The 22702-nt window shown below is 37.6% G+C and overlaps 1 protein-coding gene across 4 annotated transcripts in view; it reads left to right on the top strand.

Moving 5' to 3' along the window:
- LOC126202895 (calcium uptake protein 1 homolog, mitochondrial) overlaps positions 1-22702 on the top strand; it is a 236704-nt gene that overhangs the window by 158923 nt on the left and 55079 nt on the right. For all 4 annotated transcript variants that reach the window (XM_049936971.1, XM_049936969.1, XM_049936972.1 and 1 more), the window contains one exon: positions 18517-18631. In XM_049936971.1, coding sequence (XP_049792928.1) covers positions 18517-18631 — 115 coding nt within the window. The remainder of the gene's footprint in view (positions 1-18516; positions 18632-22702) is intronic.

Raw genomic sequence — 22702 nt, 5'->3', positions numbered from 1 at the left:
CTGCGTGAGCTAAAACGTGTGCCTGTCGGCTTCCTTGTAGTAACACGGCGTTGGCTCTCCTGCCAACCAAAACAGTTTTAATCTTCCAGGAAGTTTCATATAAGTGCATACTTTGCTGCTGAGTGAAAATTTCATTCTGTGCTAAATCTGCTCCTCAGTTTTCCCATTTCTGAAGGGCCTCTTTGTGAGCACGTGCATAGTTCTGACGGAAGATGACTTTTGTCTCAGTCAGAAGGTTTGGTTAGTTTCCATCAGCACCCCCCACCCTCCCCTCCAGCATCTGCAACTGACTGTAATATTTCCAACAGTTTAAACAGACTTCTCTTTCATTGGTGCAGGGCCATTGTCATTCATTCACAGTTTGTGTTGCTGTTTCACTCCTGAAGTGAAATGGTAAACCTATGTAACAGTCAGAAAGTGCTGCACAAATTTGTTTCAGTTCTTATCCAGAAATTACTGACAAATTTGTTTTCGCATTTACTTTTTTCCTAGACCTCTCTGGTTCTTTTCCTCCAGCCCTCTTCCATCCTTCAACCTTTCTGACTTAAGGAAGGAGGTGCTGGCTCCAAAAGCTTGCCTAATTACAACCTTTCTTTATGTGTGTATTCTACTTCCGCTTAATGAGTAGATTTTCTATCTACCCCATTAAATTATTTTGCAAAAATTGATCATATTATTCATTTTGCTATTTTTTTAGTGTCAGATATTTCATAAGCTTTTAGTAGTTGATCTTGCAATGCCACATTGTCACTTTCTTGATTTAGTGTCAGATATTTCATAAACTTCTGGCAGTCTTTTACATGGTTCACCAAAGACTTTTGTTGTGATAAAGTGTTCAAAATTATCTCTTCAAATGAAACACAGATAATATGACTGTCTGAAAAAAGCCACATAAAAAAACTTATTCTGCAGATGAAGTAGAGTAAATTTTTTGTGTACAGCATACAAACAAATGTAAAACATTACTTCATTGATTCAACTCATCAACTAGAACAGCACATCAAACTAATAGATCATTTCTTACTGATGGTGCATAAGGTAATCTGTCTTTTAATTGTTCAAAAATTTTCTTCTTATTGGTCCCGTAAATTGTATTCTTACTGAGTCATCCAAGAGAAATGTTTGTGGGAAGAAGGAAATTGGTATAAGTGGATGATAAATGCCTGCCTTGTGTGACAGAGAAAAATTTCTGCTTGAAAAACATAATACTGTAGTTAAAGCTGCTTAGAGTTGAGTGAACATTGCAATTAGAGCCACAAAGATCGTACTGGGGAATAAAGTGGAATACATGATGCAGGAAGATAAGAAATCATCTGTGTAATGCTATAACTATTTTCCATCCTTTTCACACTGGCACTCACTTTTTGTTTCTTATGTTTGTGAACATTTGAAGTTTTGTGATGTGTTTCTCTTATTTGATTTCTTCTACTTCTTCATTGATGCAGTCAGTCCTTCATAATGTACTGTACATCCCATCATGAAGGAGAACCTTCAGGGTTCAGGGATGTATAATGAGTCAAGTTACTTGTTAAAAAGGTAGAGCAGCTGTTAGAAACTGTGTAAATTATTAAGTACCATTAAATTTTCATAAACAGATCGTGCTTTAAAAAAATAAAACACACACTGCTTCTTCATGTATATGAGTAGCTGCTGTATATCTCATACTTACAACCTAATGTCTGATTGAACAAATTGACATTTATTATAGAACAGCTGTTGTCTGTATTCCATGTGGACACTTTTTTACAATGCTTGTGATGCAGCCAACAGGAATCGTCATTCCTTGAATCTAAATAATCAGATTATTTGTGAACATTGTGGCTAATAATTTATGTTCCAAATGTTCTTTTGCATTTATAGGTATTCTCAGTTTCTTGTTTTATGAGGTCTGAGGTTGCTGAAGACCTACACACCAGAATACAGAACCCATGTTGAGTCCTAAAAAATGAGGGAAAATGTACTTGGAAATTACTTTCCTATCATCTGTTGTGATTATATACATCACAATTCAGTCGAAACTGATTGTTATTATTAGCAACAATTACCACTCCTTGTGAATATCTCCAAAGGAAATTATTAGAAGATAAGTAGTGTAATGAAATGGCAAATCCAGTGTCTGAAAAAGGTCTTCTTTTGTATTTTCCAGTGTCTTTAATTTACAGTTGGAGATGTGCTGCATTACCTCACCTTGTCTGCTTCCAAGTTATTTCGCCAGCAAAGCAGGCCTTTTTTCTGCAACTCATTGTTTGAATTTATCTTGATATAAACTATTAGCCATTATCTTTCCTTGTGTCAATTCAGGTTGCCTATTGAAGCATCTTTAATTGCCATTATGCCCCCATACAGTTCCCAAACCAACTTCATTCCAACCTCTCAATCTTTTTTAGTATTTGACTCGATCCATACCCCATTTTTAGGCAGCCTCATTTTTTTAGTGTAGTCTATTTGCATTTCTCCAGACCAGCATTTAAAAAGCTAGTAAACATTTCATATCTTGCCCTTGTTGTAGCACCATGTAAGGCTGCAAAGCCTTCCAATATTTCCCATAACTGCTTACTAAAAATGTAGGTATAGTTTCCTCATCTTCTACCAATCTGCTCCGCCCCCCTCCTCACACTTCGTCACATATGATGACATGACTAATTCTGCATCATAAAATCTTTCTTATCTGCCATTCCTCACATTATTACCCGTTTCCATTGTGAATATTGTTGCCTTCATTTTTTAAACATTTATTTTCATACCTTGCTATTCACCACTATTTTCCAACCGCCTCATCTTAAACTACATATTGTAGGCAGATTTTTTAACATGTACATATAAATCATTAAAGTCTGTGCATCAACATGCTCACATTTTAATGATTAGGTCGCAGGCCTGTGTGAAGAATTGCAAAAGCTGATAAATGACTGCAGATGTCACTATTACAGGTTAAAGAGAAATTTTAATGCAAAAGTAAGACAATTTTTCAGAAGACTCATGTTTCAAAAATTTGTTGAGAACAGCAGTGTGTTTGTCCATAACACATTCTTCCAGCAAAAACACTAATAGAAAATGGAACTAAAAATGAAAATGGCTACATTTTGTGAAATACTAAAGAAACTGCAGAATATCACTAAAAAAAAAAAAACCTTTATGTTGCAAGTGATCAAAGAGCTGCAAGTTGAAGGGTAAAAACAGGTACATATACAGGAAGAAACAAATTCATCATGCAGAAAGTCAGACATGCAGATTATGATTATTTTTCTTGTAAATTATGAAGGCAAATAGTGCTGTATCCATGGGTAGCAGATACCGATATGCACTTTGTAGTTCTGGAAGAAACGGAAGAGCCACTGGGCAGGAGAAGCACCTGCAGAAGAGTAACTCAGACTAATGGCAGGCAAGTGAAATGCAACATTTAGACTATGGACAAACAGCAGACCTTGACAAGGACAAACAACCTAAATGACAATGATGCACTAAACTAAGGCTTCACTACAATAATGATGACAAGGCTCAGAATAGTGTAGAGACAAATCCAACACACAACCAAAGAGGGTAACCAAGTGAAAAGCAGCACGGTTATCAAGCAGTCCTAGAACAGTGAAGCTAGATCCAACAATCTCAGATGTGAGCATGGAACTAACTAGCTGTGCGCCAGATGGCCGCCTATATACGGGCTGTGTGGAATGCTACAGGCTGCCGTATTCACATGGTGGGAGACAGCGGTGCACTTGCCATGCAATGACAGTATTGGGTGGCCATGATGATGCCCCCTAAAGGTCATCTAAGCCCATCTCCTTCCGCGACCATTCAACCTTCATGGCGTCTGATACCAGAAATAGTTCATGTGGAATTGAAATAACTGCTGAATACAAAGTACAAGTGTTCATGAAGATAAGATGAAAAATTCTTGGACTTTCAGAGATGGCATTCAAACCCATAAAATTTTAATTTTGTTATGTTGGCACATGTTGCACAACAGGGTAAGTAAATTAAAGCTTGATTTGTGGAACAGTTTGTTGCTCTCACTTTTTAATTAGTCATGTTGCATTATTTCATTCAAAATAATGAGCTGGAATACTCTGCCATGATAAAATTCTTAGTTTTGTGTGGTGTCTCATCAATAGAAATTCATCGTAAGCTGGGGAAGGTTTGTAAAGAATGTGCTGCTTCATTTCTGAGCATTAAAAATATGAGCATATGTATTCAATGCGGCAATACTTGGAGATGATCGATGCAAAGATGGCCCTGTAACTGCAACCACAGTTATATGTGTATGAAATATGTAATAGCATAATAAAATCAGGAGAGAGAATAGCATATTTTACATGAAGTATTAATTATGCGAAGACAGTAGAAGATGGGCACTGAATTTGTTGACTGCTGGATAAAAGCAAATGTGAAAATGAAGCTCTCACCTAAGTAATGTCTCAATAAATTACGTCTGTCACTACATACATACTTGACAAACCAATGTATGGTGGATGGCAGGGGGGATGTTGTAGGTAATTTCCTTTCCTGTTCCATTTGAAAATTGAGTGGGGGAAAGATGACTGTCTACATGCCTCCATGCAATCCTTACTTTCTCTTATCTTGTCCTTGTGATCCTTAGGTGAAATGTACGTTAGCAGCAGTAGAATCATTCTGCATTTGGCTGCAAATATCAGTTCTCTAAATTTTGTCAATAGTGTTTCATGAATAGAATGTCATCTTCCATCCAGTGATTCACATTTGATTTCATCAAGAATAGGTCGCACTAGAGTGTTATATGTGGCCTCCTTCATAAATGAACTACACCTTCCTAAAATTCTTCTGATAAACTGATGTCACCCATTTACTCACCCTGCTAATGTATTTATGTGCTCATTCCATTTCATATCACTTTTGCAAACTTGAACCTGGCCATTTAATCAACATGACTGTGTCATACTTCTCTGCATTAACTCACATTTTTCTGCATTTTGAGCAAGCTGCCATTCACCACACCAAATAGAATTTACAAGTCATGCTGCATGCTCCTGTAGTCACTCAACAATAACACTTCATCATATACAATAGCATCAGCAGCAGCCACAAATTTCTGCTCATCCTGTCCTTTATATCATTTATGTATGTAGAGAATGGAGCAGTCCTGTCACTCTTCTCTGGAGCTTTCCTGATGATACCTTTGTCTGTGATGCAACAATATTATGAGAAACAAAGTTGCTACTCACCATGTAGCGGAGATGCTGAGTTGCAGATAGGCACAACAAAAAGACTTTCACAATTAAAGATTTCGGCCATTGGCCTTCGTCAACAATAGACACACACGCACACACATGCAAAAGCAACTCACACACATGACTGCAGTCTCAGGCAACTGAAACCGCACTGCGAGCAGCAGTACCACAGCATGATGGGTGTGGTGACTGCCCACTACCCTTACCACCCCTCCCACAGTGGTATTCCATCCACCGAACCTACACAACATACTTGTTCATTCTTACAGAACCCATGCTCTCAATCCCTTACCTCATAGCTCATACCCCTGTAATAGATCTAGATGCAAGACCTGTCCCATACATCTTCGCACCGCCACCTACATCAGTCCGGTTACTAACGTCACCTATCCCATCAAAGGCAGGGCTACCTGTGAAACCAGTCATGTGGTCTACAGGCTAAGCTGTAACAGCTGTGCTGAATTCTACACTACTGGCCATTAAAATTGCTACACCAAGAAGAAATGCAGATGATAAATGGGTATTCATTGGACATATATGTTATACTAGAACTGTCATGTGATTACATTTTCACGCAATTTGGGTGCATAGATCCTGAGAAATCAGTACCCCGAACAACCATCTCTGGCCGTAATAACAGCCTTGATACGCCTGGGCATTGAGTCAAACAGAGCTTGGATGGTGTCTACAGGTACAGCTGCCCATGCAGTTTGAACACGATACCACAGTTCATCAAGAGTAGTGACTGGCGTATTGTGACGAGCCAGTTGCTCGGCCACCATTGACCAGACGTTTTCAGTTGGTGAGAGATCTAGAGAATGTGCTGGCCAGGGCAGCAGTCGAACATTTTCTGTATTCAGGAAGGCCCGTATAGGACCTGCAACATGCGGTCGTGCATTATCCTGATGAAATGTAGGGTTTCGCAGGGATCAGATGAATGGTAGAGTCACGGGTTGTAACACATCTGAAATGTAACGTCCACTGTTCAAAATGCCGTCAATGTGAACAAGAGGTGACCAAGACGTGTAACCATTGGCACCCCATATCAACACACTGGGTGATACACCAGTATGGTGACGATGAATACACACTTCCAATGTGCGTTCACCGCGATGTCGCCAAACACGCATGCAACCATCATGATGCTGCAAACAGAACCTGGATTCATCCGAAAAAACGATGTTTTGCTATTCGTGCACCCAAGTTTGTCGTTGAGTACACCATCGCAGGCGCTCCTGTCTGTGATGCAGCGTCAAGGGTAACCACAGCCATGGTCTCAGAGCTGATAGTCCATGCTGCTGCAAACGTCATCGATCTGTTCATGCAGATGGTTGTTGTCTTGCAAGCGTCCCCCTCTGTTGACTCAGGGATCGAGAAGTGGCTGCACAGTCCATTACAGCCATGCGGATAAGATGCCTGTCATCTCGACTGCTAGTGATACGAGGCCGTTGGGATCCAGCACGGCGTTCCGTATTACCCTCCTGAACCCACCGATTCCATATCCTGCTAACAGTCATGTGGATCTCGACCAACGTGAGCAGCAATGTTGCGATACGATAAATCGCAATCGCGATAGGCTACAATCTGACCTTTATCAAAGTTGGAAATGTGATGCTACGCATTTCTCCTCCTTACACGAGGCATCACAACAACGTTTCACCAGGCAACGCCGGTCAACTGCTGTTTTGTGTATGAGAAATCGGTTGGAAACTTTCCTCATGTCAGCACGTTGTAGGTGTCGCCACCAGCGCCAACCTTGTGTGAATGCTCTGAAAAGCTAATCATTTGCATATCACAGAATCTTCTTCCTGTCGGTTAAATTTCGCGTCTGTAGCACGTCATCTTCATGGTGTAGCAATTTTAATGGCCAGCAGTGTAGATGTCTGTGCAGGACGTTCATTCATGGTTAATTCTCTAACATATACAACCAGAATTCTTATAGTTGCTTCTTTATACCAGGGACACTTATTAATATGTCGTCCAATAGTAGTCTGTGAAAAGGTCAAACGATGGTACGCCTGTATAATCCCCCTGTGTGAATGATATCTTAAACGTGAAATTTAAAACTTCAGCTTTCATTTTGGTTTCTTCTATTGCCACACCAGACTAGTCGACAAGTGACTGGACTGAAGCCTTCAACCCAATTAGTGATGTTATGTAGGACTAGATTATTCTTGGGTTCTCAGCAAGATCTTTTGTTGAAATATGATGGTGGCAGTTGTATGCTTTTTGCATTGACCTTTTTATAAGTGTACAAATTTCTGCTGATATTCAGATGTTGACATTTCTACATCCTTTTTTTGAACCAAGAGTGAAACAACCTCATCTTCTCCACCATTTTCTCAATTTCGTTATTAAATTTTGGTGGGTTTTTTCCATCCCTTAACTCACTTATTTGGAACATACTTCTCCAGACCTTGATTTACAGCCTGTTGAAACTTTGCCCACATTTCCTCTGTGCCCATCATGCTGAAACTAAATGATGTCCTTTCATTTTCTAAGTAGGATGCTAACACTGCTTATCTGCTCTTTCCATTGTAAATACTCTCATAGCCTTCTGGATGGGTGTATTAACTTTTATGTCCCTCATTGCTATATCATCATGATCACTAATCCCTATCTCTATACTAATATCATCGATAGGGTCAGGAATGTTTGTAGCTATGAAGTCTACAATATTTTCATTGTGCATGGATTGTCGAACTAGCTGTTGAAGGCAAATTTTAGGAAACATGTTCAGAACTACTTCCGTCTGTTGTACCTGCTTCTGTCTGTTCTACATGCAATGAGATCGTATATGTCCCACCTTATACCCGGTAGGTTAAAGTCATTTACAACTAATATTGCATGATTGGGGTGCTTCCAGGCTACTGAGTGTAGACTTTCTTTGAATGACTCTACAACTGCTACCACAGAATTAGGTAGCTGGTATAAACATACAAAGGTTAACTTGAGTTCACCTGGGCTGGTTGCTTGTGTCCAGATAATGAACACTTCTGTGGCTTTTAATTGTTTTCTTTCTGATGTATGCCCCATTAAATATTTTAGAGTTTTCTTCTTCAAGTTTTGCCCATCTTTCAGTTTTGAGAATAATTTGAGCTTGACAATTTTCCTGGAGGCCAGTAAATTCAGGAACTTTGTTACAAATGCTTCAGGAATTTAGGGATAAAATTTTGACAGTCTAAATGCCTTTATTTTGTACATGATCTGATTTTGCTCCCTCTTTTTGAACTGGTGAGTATTCATGAGAGGACATCAAACTTCTTGTGCCTAGCTCTTCCCCCCCCCCCTCCCCATCCCCCCTCCACACACACACACACACACACACACACACACACACACACACACAGACACGACACGACACGACACCACTTCCCCTAGCTGCCCATTTGAGCTGATAAGGGCCTCAGAATCCAAGCAACAGGAATCATTGGTGCCAACATGAGCCACAGTGTGCAGATAATTGCACCCTGCACTTTTGATAGTTATGGGCAGTGCCACCTCCTCATTTCAGATCAGACCCCATGACAAACATACAGTGTACACATGGGATTTCTTCCCAGGCCTGGATACTATGTCTTTAAGGGGCTCCAAATGTGCCTAAAGTTGGAGATCCCAAAAAGTAGCAAATCCCTCTCCCATGCACCTGTATCCTGCTGAAGGAGCAACTACTTGTCCATTCACAGGGTGAATGGTAGCAGAGCCTGTGGAGGAAACAAGTGACACCTGAGATGTCGTATGTGACACACCAGAGTCTCTGCCACCACTACACCCCAAGACAGCAGCCTGCAGACAACTGACCTCAACGAATGCTCTTTTCAGCTGTTTGCGAACCTTAGTCAGCTCCCCTGCATTCACACACACCATCCATACTACTACTACTACTACTACTACTACTACTACTACTAATTTAAGAATCAAACTATAAAAGCACCCAGTAAAAGCTAAATATTTATTTTAAAAATTATCCAACTGATGTGAAGCTGGTGATCTTGCACCTCAATAGATAGTGTTTATCCTCTAATGAATAAGTTACAGTCAGTTTTTGTTGGAAAACTAACATAGTTGCTTGTACTAATTTCCTTGCAAAGGAGAAAACTATAATTGATGAATGCTGCACAAATGTTGTCAGTCTGGTGGATGCAAAAATGTGTGAGCAGTGGTTGTATTGAAACGAAAAGCAAAAACAAAAAATATTTGTTGTTAGGACAATGCAACTGCCCACAAAGGTGCTTTGGTTATGAGAAAACTGATGAATCAGAAATACGAATTTAATAACATCTGCACATTCACCAGATTTGATACCCATTGACTTCCAGCTATTCTGAACCCAAATAAATAATTGGCTGGAAGTCCTTTTGAGGCCAAAGGACAGGTTACAGGCTATGCTTGGGTATTATGTTCTGCAGACCAAAAATCTGCTGTTTAGCAATCAACATAGGTTCTAAAAAGCAGTTGTGTGAAACCCAGCTCACTCTGATCGTCCACAAGACCCAGAAAGAAGCAGATAAAGGTGCCCAGGCAGTACTGTGTTCCTTTACTTCCAGAAGGCATTTGACACTGTTCCACATGGGCAACAAATGAACAAAATATGGACTTATGGAATATCAGGCCAACTGTGTAATTGGATTCAAGAGTTTCTAGCAAACAGAACACACCACGTAATTCTCAATGGAGATAAGTCTTGAGACATAAGAGTAACTTGGAGCATACCCCAAGGGAGTGTTAGAGGACCATTACTATTCACAATTAATTTAAATAACCCTGCAGACAATGTCAAACGTTCCATGAGGCCGAGTGGCAGTTGATACTCAGTATAAACCAATGTAATGTATTGTGCATGAATAGACAGAAAAGCCCATTATTATATGGTTTCCCGACTGCAAAACAATCACTGGAAGCAGTTACTTCCATAAAATAACTAGAGTTATGCGTACTCAACTATTTAAAGTGGGACAACCATGTAAAACTAATCCCAATTAAGGCAGATGCCAGACTGAGGTTCATTGGAAGAATCCTCAAGAAATGAAGTCCATCAACAAAAGAGGTTGCTTAAAAAAAAAGCTTGTGTGACTAATGAGTTGGATATTGCTTGTCAGTCTGTGATCTGCATCAGATAGAATTGATAGAGGAAATAGCAAAGATCCAAAGATGAGCATTTCAATACATGTTCATGTAGTAAGCACGAAAGCATCACATAATTGCTGAACCAACTCCAGTTGCAGGTGCTACCTGCATCATGGTGTGGTTTACTATTAAAGTTCAAATTCCTAGAAGAGTCAAGCATTATATTTCTCCCTCCTATGCATATTTTATGAAAAGACCTGAAAACATAGAGAGATTTGAGCAAACATGGAGGCTTACAAGTAATCTTTCTTCCCGCAAACAGGAAAAGGAGGGGGTGACACTGGAACACAAGGTACTCTCCACCAAACACTGAAGAGTGGTTTGTGCAGAAGAGATGTAAATGTAGATAGATAGGTGTTTTTTCTGACTCTTTAAAAGCACTCTTCGTGAATGGAATCTACTCACAGGAAAAACATATGACTACATGCAATGGACTGAAGCTGAACTATGTTGAAGAAGCGGCATGAGTTTGACTCAGAAAATACTCTCTCTCATTACTAGGCTAAGGAATTTTCAACTTCCTGTTTTACAGACACAGTAGTTCACCACTAAACATTTTGTTAAGATGACTGTAAAGAGAAGAGCAGTGGAAAATTGTAGGAAAACATTTCAGAGCTAGGAAAGTTGATTCCTGTTCCTACCTGGAGTTTCCTACCTGGAGTTTCCATTGTTCAATCAAATTTCACCACATTAAAATACACACATCAAAAAAAGTTTTGCATCACCTTTGTTCCAAGAGTTCCTGAAACTGTACAGAAAATTGGAAGAGAGATCAACATAAACATCATTTCTGCCCTTTTTATTGCTCATGGAAAACACACATTGCGTGTTGTACCACTCTACAGCGAGACCTTCGGAGCTGGTGATCCAGATTGCTGTACACACCAGTACCTTTAATATCCAGTAGCACGTCCTTTTGCACTGATGCATGCCTGTATTCATCATGGCATACTATCCACAAGTTCATCAAGGCAATGTTGGTCCAGATTGTCCCACTCTCAGCGGTGATTTGGCGTAGATCCCTCAGAGTGGTTAGTGGGTCATGTCGTCCATAAACAGCCCTTTTCAATCTAGCCCAGGCATGTTCAATAGGGTTCGTGTCTGGAGAACGTGCTGGCCACTCTAGTTGAGTGATGTCATTATCCTGAAGGAAATCATTCACAAGATGTGCACAATGGGGGTGCAAATTGTCGTCTATGAAGACAAATGCCTCACCAATATGCTGCTGATATGGTTGCACTATCGGTCAGAGGATGGCATTCACATATCATACAGGCATTACGGCGCCTTCCATGACCACCAGCGGCGTACATCGGCCCCACATAATGCCACCCCAGAGTAGCAGGGAACCTTCACCTTGCTGTACTCACTGGACAGTGTGCCTAAGGCGTTCAGCCTGACTGGATTGCCTCTAAACATGTTTCCGATGATTGTCTGGTTGAAGACGCATGTGACACTCATCGATGAAGAGAATGTGATGCCAATCCTGAGCAGTCCGTTCGGCATGTTGACGGGTCCATCTGTAACGTGCTGCATGGTGTTGTGGTTGCAAAGGTGGACCTCATCATGGACGTCAGGAGTGAAGTTGCACACCATGCAGCCTATTGCGTACAGTTTGAGTCATAAGACAACATCCTGTGGCTGCATGAAAAGCATTATTCAACATGATGGCGTTGCTGTCAGGGTTCCTTCAAGCCATAATCCGTAGATAGTGGTCATCCTCTACAGTAGTAGCCCGTGGGCACCTGAGAGAGAGAGACAGAGAAACATGTCATTGATAGTTCCTGTCTCTCTGTATCTCCTCCATGTCCGAACAGCATCGCTTTGGTTCACTCGGAGACACCTGGACATTTTCCTTGTTGAGAGCCCTTCCCCACCCAAAGTAACAATGAGGGCACGATCGAACTGTGGTTTTTACCATCTAGGCATGGCTGAACTACAGACAACATGAGCCGTGCACCTCCTTTCTGGTAGAATAACTGGAACTGATCATCTGCCAGATCCCTTCCATCTAGTAGGCGCTGCTCATGTGTGGTTGTTTATATCCTTAGGCGGGTTTAGTGACATCTCTGAATAGTCAGAGGGACTGTGTCTGTGATAGAATATCCACAGTCAACGTCTATCTTCACGAGTTCTGGGAACCGAGGTGATGCAAAACTGTTTTTGATGTGTGTTTTAACAACCCCCTTAAAAAGCTCAGTGGTTACTTTGGAGCAATATAGATAGTGTAAAACTGATACCAAATAGACGTGTACTTTTGCAGTGAACTGGAGTGCATGTATATGTGGGAGCATGCAAGTATGCACATGCAAATAAGTGCACCAGATGTTTGTATGAAATCACCACAGTAAAATAGTTTAACATGGAGACACTACTGAATATCAGAAAGGTCATATTAGCTTTGGACGTGTCCATGAACACACTGTAGCTGAAGTTGCTTGATTTGTTGCTGCATACATGAAAACTGTGCAATGTGACTACAAGGCTTGGTGTACCACTTGCAGCCATTTAACTTGGTGTAAGAAATGCATTTGGATAATGATCCTAACTGATGAGGCTGAGAGACAAGTGTCTATCAGCGAATGCAGGTCCATGTCAACCAGTTTTTTAGTAAACATTGCTGGAGTGTGTGGGGGGCTTTGGGGATAGCTATTTTAAAGCAAAAGATGACCTGTTGCAATTTGTAGCTGAGAATATGATATAGTTAAAAATGATGAAAACATAACTCTTATATATCATTGGATTCCAGGAAGATATTCAGTATGTGTTTCTTTTTACCACAAAAAACCCTCTTGATATGTAATTATCAATGAAATTTGCCAACAGCTTTGTAATTAAGATGTTATTTTATTTTATTTTATTTTGACTACCAATTTCAGCATTCCTCTATGCCATCTTCAGGCCCCATATGCATCTTTCAAAAATAAACAATATTGTCATACAGTGCCATATGTTACTGGACATAGTGAATTGAAAACCAAATTCCAAGTTCTTTATTCGAAGACTTGATTGCAACTCAAGTGCTTCGAATGAAGCATCTGGGATATGGTTTTGAATTCAAGACATCCAGGAATATATGGCACTGTATGATAATATCATTTATTTTTGAGAGATGCATATGGGACCTGAAGATGGCATAGTGGAATGCCGAAACTGGTAGTCAAAATAATTTAAAACAACATTTTAAGTACACAGCTGTTGGTGAATTTCAATGTTAATTACTTGACCAGCTGATGTCCGATGTCCATGGTGCATCAGCAGAGACTCTTGATATGTTGTTGGTGTTATCAATCAATTCTGGTTTATCTTTCAGTAATAAATGAGAACTTGAAATCTTTTTACTTAAAACTTTCTGAGGAGAAAAATATGGCTTGTGGTAATGGCATAATTGATTTACTTACTGTCCAAATTTTGGAGACTAATTGAATAAGTAGAGATGGGTGTCTTATTTTATAGATGCATAGCATCAAACAAAGGTAATTATTTAATTGAGATTTTGGGAAGAGCAAAAGACAAACTTGCAAGAAAAACATGAGTTCTAGTTATGTAGCATGAGTACTACTTGAACCTACCAGAGTTTGTAATGCAACTCTGATCAAATGGTTCTTTACATTTAAGTAACTTTTTATTTGAAGTTGCCTCTGTTCCTGTTGCCGATTAGAAGATGGGGGAAGAGAAAATTGGTCATCTGGCAAATTAGACTCTAGAATAGACTATTTCTCCCTGTGTCAGTACTTTTCCATATAGCCTTAATGTTACTCATGTGTAGAATGAATAATGAAGTTACAGAAATATATTGCTTGGATCCATTATGCAAAGTTAGCAAGATATAATTAAAAGAAATGTAATAGACTCTGGTTCATATCTGCAAGTGATTTCTGAGTGGAAATTATTTTGCCATCTACAATTAAAACTGCAAGTCTATTGTTTTGATTAGCTTAGTGATGTACCAGTTTAGTAATCAAAGTTTGATGTTATGCGTAGGTGTATTCTCTGGCACTTTAAGTGACATGTTCAAATTTAAGCCCCCCTAATGGCTGGGTGAGCTGATTTTCAGATGAGAAGTTGGCAGTAGCTCACCACCTCCATTAGCACAATTCCCAGTAAAGATTATGATGTTCATATGAATCCTTAGACTGATGACAGATTTCTGTTTAAAATCAGATTAATATATGTGGTAAAGTAACTAAAAAGAGTTCCCTGAAGTGCAGTGTGCCAGTGTACTTATTCTACATCATAGTGGGAGGTCACAGTTTTGATGTGTGGAACTTACAAATAATTAACCAACCAAGATTGGACAAAATGTTTCCAGAATTACGTACAGAAACAATAGTAGGTATCTGCTGGCATCCCCTAAAATGTTTCCGTACTTTGACATTACCAGTGCTCCAGATTTAATTATGCTTTTGTGGAAGCAAACTATGTCTGGATATTCATTGAAATTAGTTGTGCACTACAAGGAAGCCAATGCATGTTCACATAACTCCATGCACAGAGAAGTCATCATAGCTTTGGAGTGCATAGTCAGCCTTTTATGTGTATTCAGAATTTTGAGTTGTTTCCTTCCTCAGTATGTTTTAAAAACTGATAATGTCCATATCACTGACTCAGTTTGGATTATAAATACTATGATTTTGTGTGTCCTCTGCTCTTGTGACACTTGTCATAAATATTTTAACCTTTTAGATACAAAATTTTGAAGTTATGAAAAGAATAAAATGATGATTGTTTGAAAATTTTGTGCTTGATATAATTTACTCATCTATACAATTCATTCTCATTAAACAGCATGACAAAGCTTATTTATTTGCATGGGCTATTCAGTAACATCAAACCTAATTTAATCTCAGGTTTCAATACTATCAAACACTTGTCAAACTGGAAGTCTCACAGATTATACTCCTTGCATTAGATCGGTCACAACTATATTTCCTCTTATGACACCCTCATTGTCACTCAGTCAAGAATTGCATTTTCCTGTAAGAATGATATGGATGCTTGTAGAAGTGCTTCTGGTAGCAAATTCACTCTGACTTGCTTTCTATAGTTAGTTATTTCTACAGTCATAAATTTTGTGCATTTTCTTTAGGTATCTATCAAACCTTGTAGCATTTCTTAATAATATTCAGTAAATAACAAATTATTATCAAAGCAGTGTAATGTCTAAGCATACATACTAAAATGACATAATAGCTTCTCTAATTGAAATAATAAACTTCAGTCATCATTTGCACGATTAGAAAATGTATTTCACAAGTGATGGCTGAATTTTATTCTGAAATATATAAAACAGTTGCTGAGAAAATAACAGCTGTGCATAAATCATGAAATAATAAAATTTGTAGTAAACCACAGTGTGTCTGTGTTATTAGCAGTGCACTTATTACTCTTCTTTAATGATCATTCTTGTCATAACCACCATAACTCTTGAAGCTGCAGGAAGCACATATTTAGTTGTATTACACATTTCTACATAATGGAAGAGTAATTCATCCTTGATGAGTTTACGTCACTTTGCCTCATTAGTATCATCTTTAATATGTGTGCACTAACATAAAGCCCATAATTGGATAATGTATCATAATGAATGCTGGTGAGTATCAGCAGATATTTAATGCTGTGACTGAATGTAAGAGGCTAACATATTCATGTGAATTTTTGTTTGCTTTCTGTTCCATCACTTTCTTACCCTCCTTTCCCTCATATAAAATACGTTTATATTTTCAATAAAATGACATACAAATAGATATCAATGCTGGAACAGCAATTTAGTGTTATTTAGAGTATTTTTAATGTGATCAGGTTAGCGAGATAATACTTTCTTTGCATTTGTTCACGGAAAATGATTTGAAAAAGAGAAAATTGTGTACTTGAGATCCATTAAAGGGTCAGTTTATGTTAAAAGGTATAGTTGTAGAAGTATCTCTCCAAAATTCATTGTATCTTTAATACAAAGATCAACTTTTGTTGTTAAGAGGATATCTAATTCAATTTGAACAGCAGTTCATGCTCTTAAAATTTTATGAGTTCAAATTTGAACAGAACAATATTGAAACTGAAACAAGCACAGAGAGTGATGTCAGTCGAAGAAGTGATTCAACTACGTAGGGGATAAAATTAATGTGTATGGGTTTGTAAACTTTTGCATCTGGAGTGATCATAGTTGTTCAGGTTGCTAGTACGTAAGTGGTAGAGTGGCGCATAAATGTTCAAATTGGCAGTGTGTGAGTATGTTAAGTACTAGAAATGTGTGTTTCCTGAATTTGGAAAAAAAATTACATAGTTTGTGCTGAAATTATTCAAACTGTTGCTATTTCCCAAAATTCTTATGCAAAAGCAAGCCATGACAAGTCTAACAATGACATAATAAGATAAGGAAAATTGCGATGCACAAATGCATTTCTCAATTCATGTTCTGTAAAAGGCGCAACAATTGTGTAATTTGTCATCAAATGGAGAGAAGCAATCATCTGTAATAGTGTGAAATCACCTGTGTATAATAAGAAAATGCCACAATATAAGCCTTAATACAAGGGTTTTGTGAAATATCAACAGTGCGACAGAATTTTTCAGCTACAACAATTTCTTAAACGTACCTAAGTTTTTGGCTACACTACTCCATTGTGTTGCCATAGTTATGCTGGATTGTTGAAAGTTATTTCATTAGAGGTGAAATTGAAGAAAATACAGTTTCATAATTTTGAGTTTGCTAATTGCTGCTGCTGAGGATGAACTGGAAAGTTTATGATTATAGTTTACTCTATAAACCACCCAAAATTACGTTTTTAGAAACGCACATCAAATCATCCTGCCATGCACCTCACGGTGGTTTGCAAAGTATAGATGTAGAGTGAAATGAGTACTGTCTTAAACGGATTAATTGTAGAAGGTCCCAGTAAATTCTTAATTAACATTTTAGGTCAAATACCTTACTGGTAAAAATCAGTGAAAGGGAGTAGTGATTAAGTGGCAAATAGGAGCAAGTACATAATTCCCATCATTGTACTGTGTGTGGCATAAGGTGTGTATACTGATAAGCTTTTTCGATGACATTTAATGACAGCTATTTTTATCTCATTCTTATAATTACTTTGGACAGTATCATTACATTACAGTTTTGCTATTGCATCTTTTTGCTCTTGTCACAGGGGGTGTGCTCTAATGGGGAAAGGTGCTTGTGGCTGAACAGTGTATCTTAGAATTTCTTCATATTGTTTGTTCAAATGATGCCTGTAAACAGCACCAGATGTTGAGAATAAATTTTCAGATGCATTATTCCAAATGAAAATTCCAAGAAGTATTAGCAGCTATTAAGCAGGATGCTATAAAAAATATGCATCAATGAGGTCTCCAATTTAAATGACAATTCATACTTGACTCTCTGTATAAAACTTTTAACTTTAATTGCAAAGTTCAAACTAGGAAGCTAATGAACAAGGAGACAGAATTTCTCTCCTTTAGTTACCTTGAAGAAGCAAAATGTACAGTGGTGCGATAAACACCCATAAAAGTAAAAGGGCTTTCAGAACTAATAATTACTCCATTGGGGAGGAGAGTGGGATACTTTGGGCTATGTTAAAAAGGAACGACAAGTCACTCAGAACACAGGATTGACACACACCCACTTGTAGTGGGGCCTCATCTTCAGGCATCACTTTTACTTGTAGATGTGTCTATCAGCAGTATTACATTTTTCGTGTCCTGAAAATAAGTATTGGCCAACAATTCTGTCTTATAGTTTAGCATCATCACAATAAGCAGTCAAAAATTTAATGAGGCTTAATAATTCTTCATGCTCTCATTAAAGCTCAGCTCTTTTGTGCATTGTTTATAATTGGGTTTTATTGATTAAGAAAATGATAATTTAAAGTAATAGATAATGAACTGGTGGACCCAGAAACTGCTTTTATGAAAGAATCAACTTCCACATTACATTTTTTGCAGTGTCGTATATGAGCGTGACACATTATGCGATGTTATCACTATTGAACATTGTGCTTCATTGTAAAACATTTGGAATATTGTTTAATCATAGGCACCTTTGGAAATTTTTTTCATACAGTCAACGTGCCAAATTTCTCTGCTGTGATGAAATTTGAGTTGAAATTTATTTTTGTTCTGCAGAAATGATATACACTGTGAATTTGTCACAGTATGGAGTATTAATAGCAAATATCTTTCACAGAATGTCCATATGAAACTGGAACTTGCCTTAGATGAGGACAGCATTTTTTACAAGCTTGGAAGTGCTGGTCTGATCACATTCTCTGACTACATATTTCTACTTACTGTCCTATCAAGTAAGTGCTGTCTTGTTTGTAAATAAATTCCCTAGTGTTGTGATATGTAAATGTTTATTTTTGTATGTGTCTGCTTGAGAAACTGCTATGGAAGCAAGTGAGCTTATCTTCTGTATTCAGGTGAGTCATTAGCTAGAGCAGCAATACAAAATGCTGACTATGAATTTTGCAAATAGCCTTAAGTATATTTATGTGTGGTTAGGTGTATAAATAATTCCTACTGCTGTGATAACAGGCACTGATATCACAATCAGTATCTGATTAAAAAAACATGTGAATCCTTAAGTAAATGTTTCCTTCATCAGATGTCAGAAAGACATTGGAGATACATATAGAGAAGTTGTAGAGTAGAGCATTGCATCAAAGAAGGTGATAAAGAGAAATTATGTGGCACAGAAAAAACACAAATCTGAAAAGCTAACTTTTTGACTGAGTTTGTCTCGTCTACCAACACCATGCTATGTGTATAAGTGTGTGTGTGTGTGTGTGTGTGTGTGTGTGTGTGTGTGTGTGTTGGCGCGCGCCAGTTGTGACTATGAGAATGAAATACAGAAATGCAGAATGATAAAGTTTAGGAGACAGGTAGACAAAACAGTATGTTCACTGGGGAAATAATGAGAAATGATCAGATGATGAAGAATATTGAATAGGTTTTTTAAATACATGGAAACAAGAGAAAGAATGCTACTGGAACTTCAAAGAAAAAAGGCAAAGGAACTAAGAAAGAAGTTAATTTTTTAAAATTATTGCCATTTCCCAGGAGAGGCAACTTGTGCAGCTCTCAGTTGTAGCAGACAGCGTAATGAAGCACACTGATATTTTATTTTCCATTGCTATATTGACATCATTGACTCCCATCAGATACACGTATTACAATATTTCAGTCTGGCACTCTAAACAAGGTGTCATTGTGATAAAGCATAGGACTTACAATTAGGAAGATTGGTTTTCATATTCCCATCTAGCCTTTCATATTTATACTTCTGGGATTTTCATGAATCACTTAAGGCAAATGCGGGGATTGTACCTTTATAAAGGATATAGTCGAAGTTGATTTCCTTCCCCAGTATGATCTTGTGCCCTGTCTGTAATGACCTCATTGTCAATGGAAGATTAAATCCCAATCTACTTTCCTTCTTTCTTAAAGTCTGACAGTGATATTTCCATGTGGAAGTGTTTGTGATATGTCAGAAACCTAAGGTGTCAAATGTAATGTTTCTGCAGTCTGTTATTTCAAATCATTCCCCCATCCTTTCACATCAATTGTGAGTCACTTTTAGTGTCTGCGTATATTGATCTTTACATAAGCTCATGTTCTGAATTGAAAATATACACCTGTCTGTGAATTGTAGATTCTTTCCTTGGCTTTTTGCTGTCATTAATATGTGCTACTGTCGCGTTTTGTGTTTTGGAATAATGAATCATTGTCCTTATTTTGTACTGTGACTATTTTAATTCTGTTCATCTTTAGAAACATCAGCAAACGGTTCAGTGTATCCTTAAACTCTGTGTGGTTCACTTGTACAAAGAACTGCAAGTTAGTTAGTTACTTAATGGTGTATTAGTAATAAATTATATACATAAACTTTTCTTCTGTATCAGTCTATTTATTAGTGAAAAACTGTGTCAGTGGTTCCTCGCATTAGCCTTCATATATAGGCAGAAAAATATGGCAAGAAAACCCATACTGGAATAAAAATAATATGGAAAGGATAGATTGCTACTCACCACATAGAAGAGGTGTTGAGTCACTGACAGGCATAATGAAAAAGAACACTAGAAATTTGTTCAACTTTCAGACAAAGTCCTTCATCAGCAGTAGACTCTCACATTTAAACAACTCATTTGTTGTACAAATGTATGAGTCTTGTGAATGTGTGTGAATTTTATATCTGAAGAAGGACTCTGTCTGAAAACTGAAAATATTTCTATTGTTCTTTTTCATTGTGACTGTGTCTGACTCAATGCCTCCTCTATGTGCTGAGTAAGAATCTATCCTTTTCATAGACCTGTACATTACCTACTTTTTTAAAAAATATTTGTTTCTTCTACATGCTAAACATTTAGAGGCTTTTTCTGTATTAATGACTCTTTCTGTTTAGATATTTATCTGTGATGTTGGAAAAGTTTTTAAGGAAAAACATCTTTAATCCACATTTGAAAAGACTTCTGCTGATTGTTAGACTTTTATTCCCGTGGCTAGATTGTCAGTTTTACAGCTTTCTGTGCCAAAGTTAGTTGCATTAAAGGGTAATTCACATCAGTTTTCTTTGCAATGTTGTATGTGTGAATATCTCTGTTACTTTCAACTTCAGATGGCTTGTTGATAAAAAGAATTTGTAACTGAATGGATGTACTGTGAGGCTGAGGTTAATGTTCCCACTTGCTTAGAGAGATACCTGGAAAATGTATTAGTATGAACTCCACCCATTGTTCTAATTACTTTCCTTTGCACAATTAATACTTTTTGTGAATGTGAGGAGTTTTTCCAGAATATTATCCCATAAGAAATCAGTGCATGAAAATATGCAATATATGGTAACTTTGACTTCTAAATCTCTGAAGATGGCAATTATTCTTGCTGCAAAAGTAGCCAAACCTTAACATATTAGTGAGTCTGCTGTACACTTTTTTCACTTTTAAATTCCTCTGAATATGCACACACAAGGATGTAGTATTTTCCATCCTGCTTATTATTTCTTGTGGATGCTCTAGGTTAAAAGCAAAAGGGATATTTTTGACAGCACAGAACTGGATGAACTCCCCCCCCCCCCTCCCCCCAATGTTTAAAGTTAACCCATTTGTGCGAATCCAGTTAGTAACTTTCACAAAAGTATCATTTATTATTTTCATCTTGATGCTTCTTTGCTCGGGTTCAAAATAATGCTTATATTACTAACAAACAGAACTAATTCTGTCTCCTGATTTAAATAAGATGGCAGATCGTTAACATAAAATTAGATTGCACCAATGATTGCCCTCTGTGGGTCTCCCATTACATTTTCTCCATATGAGTATGATGTGGCATCTCTCTTTGTATTACTCAAAGAATGTAGGGTAACTTTCTACATTGTTTCTTAAGTAATGACTGTACCATACTTGTGCTGAACTATGTATTGCATAAAAAATTTACTTATCTAATGGAATATAATGATTGATGCAATCAAACGCCATCAGTAAGCCACAGAAAATCCCAATTGATGAGATTTTATCATTTGAAGATTTTTATATGTACTCAGTAAATTGTATAAATGACTCAGTAGAGTTGTGCTTTTGAAATCCACACTGTGATTGGCTAAGTATCTCATTACTACACAGGTGGACAACAACCATCAAGCTCATTACCTTCTAAAAAGTTAAAGATTTGTGCAGGAGAAAAACTTCAATCAAATTACTTGCTCAGCCCAACCGCCCACCTTTTCATAATCCTTCCAGAACATGTAAATGGTATTGTACCTCCAGGAAAATGGATATAATGAAGAGTGTGGAGTTAGTTCTGTCAAGTGTTTTTTTTATTTATTTATTTTTATTTATTTATTTATTTATTTATTTATTTATTTGCCTTTTCTGTGTATTTTTACTTCAGGTTGCCATTTTTTAACATTGCCACTGGTAGGTGAGATGCTGAGAATTGCAGATTTTCACAATTTTCTATTGGAAGAGTAGAAATAAAACTTTAGTTTCTATGTTCTTCAGCTGCAATAAATGTAAAAAACAGAGAAATATATTTGAACACATTGAAGATGAAGTGTTGTTCATATATTGCTATACTTTCATTTAAAATATTGTTTTGGTAGTATTTTTCTGTAATATTTGAAGTATATACATTTGGTCAATTGACCACAAAATAAAAATGAAAAGAACTTAATTGTTAGACAGCTCTGAAATATCATTGCTAGAGTGTCACTGTGGTTTTAACTCCCCAGTAGACAAAGCCTCGTTAATATTTGTATTTTATTCCAATGTTACAAAACTTCAGATAAGAAATACACTCCTGGAAATTGAAATAAGAACACCGTGAATTCATTGTCCCAGGAAGGGGAAACTTTATTGACACATTCCTGGGGTCAG

The sequence above is a fragment of the Schistocerca nitens genome, chromosome 9, assembly GCF_023898315.1.
Source record: "Schistocerca nitens isolate TAMUIC-IGC-003100 chromosome 9, iqSchNite1.1, whole genome shotgun sequence".
Lineage (NCBI taxonomy): Eukaryota > Metazoa > Arthropoda > Insecta > Orthoptera > Acrididae > Schistocerca > Schistocerca nitens.
Note: the sequence above shows the minus strand (reverse complement) of the source record. Positions and strands in the feature narration are given on the sequence as shown.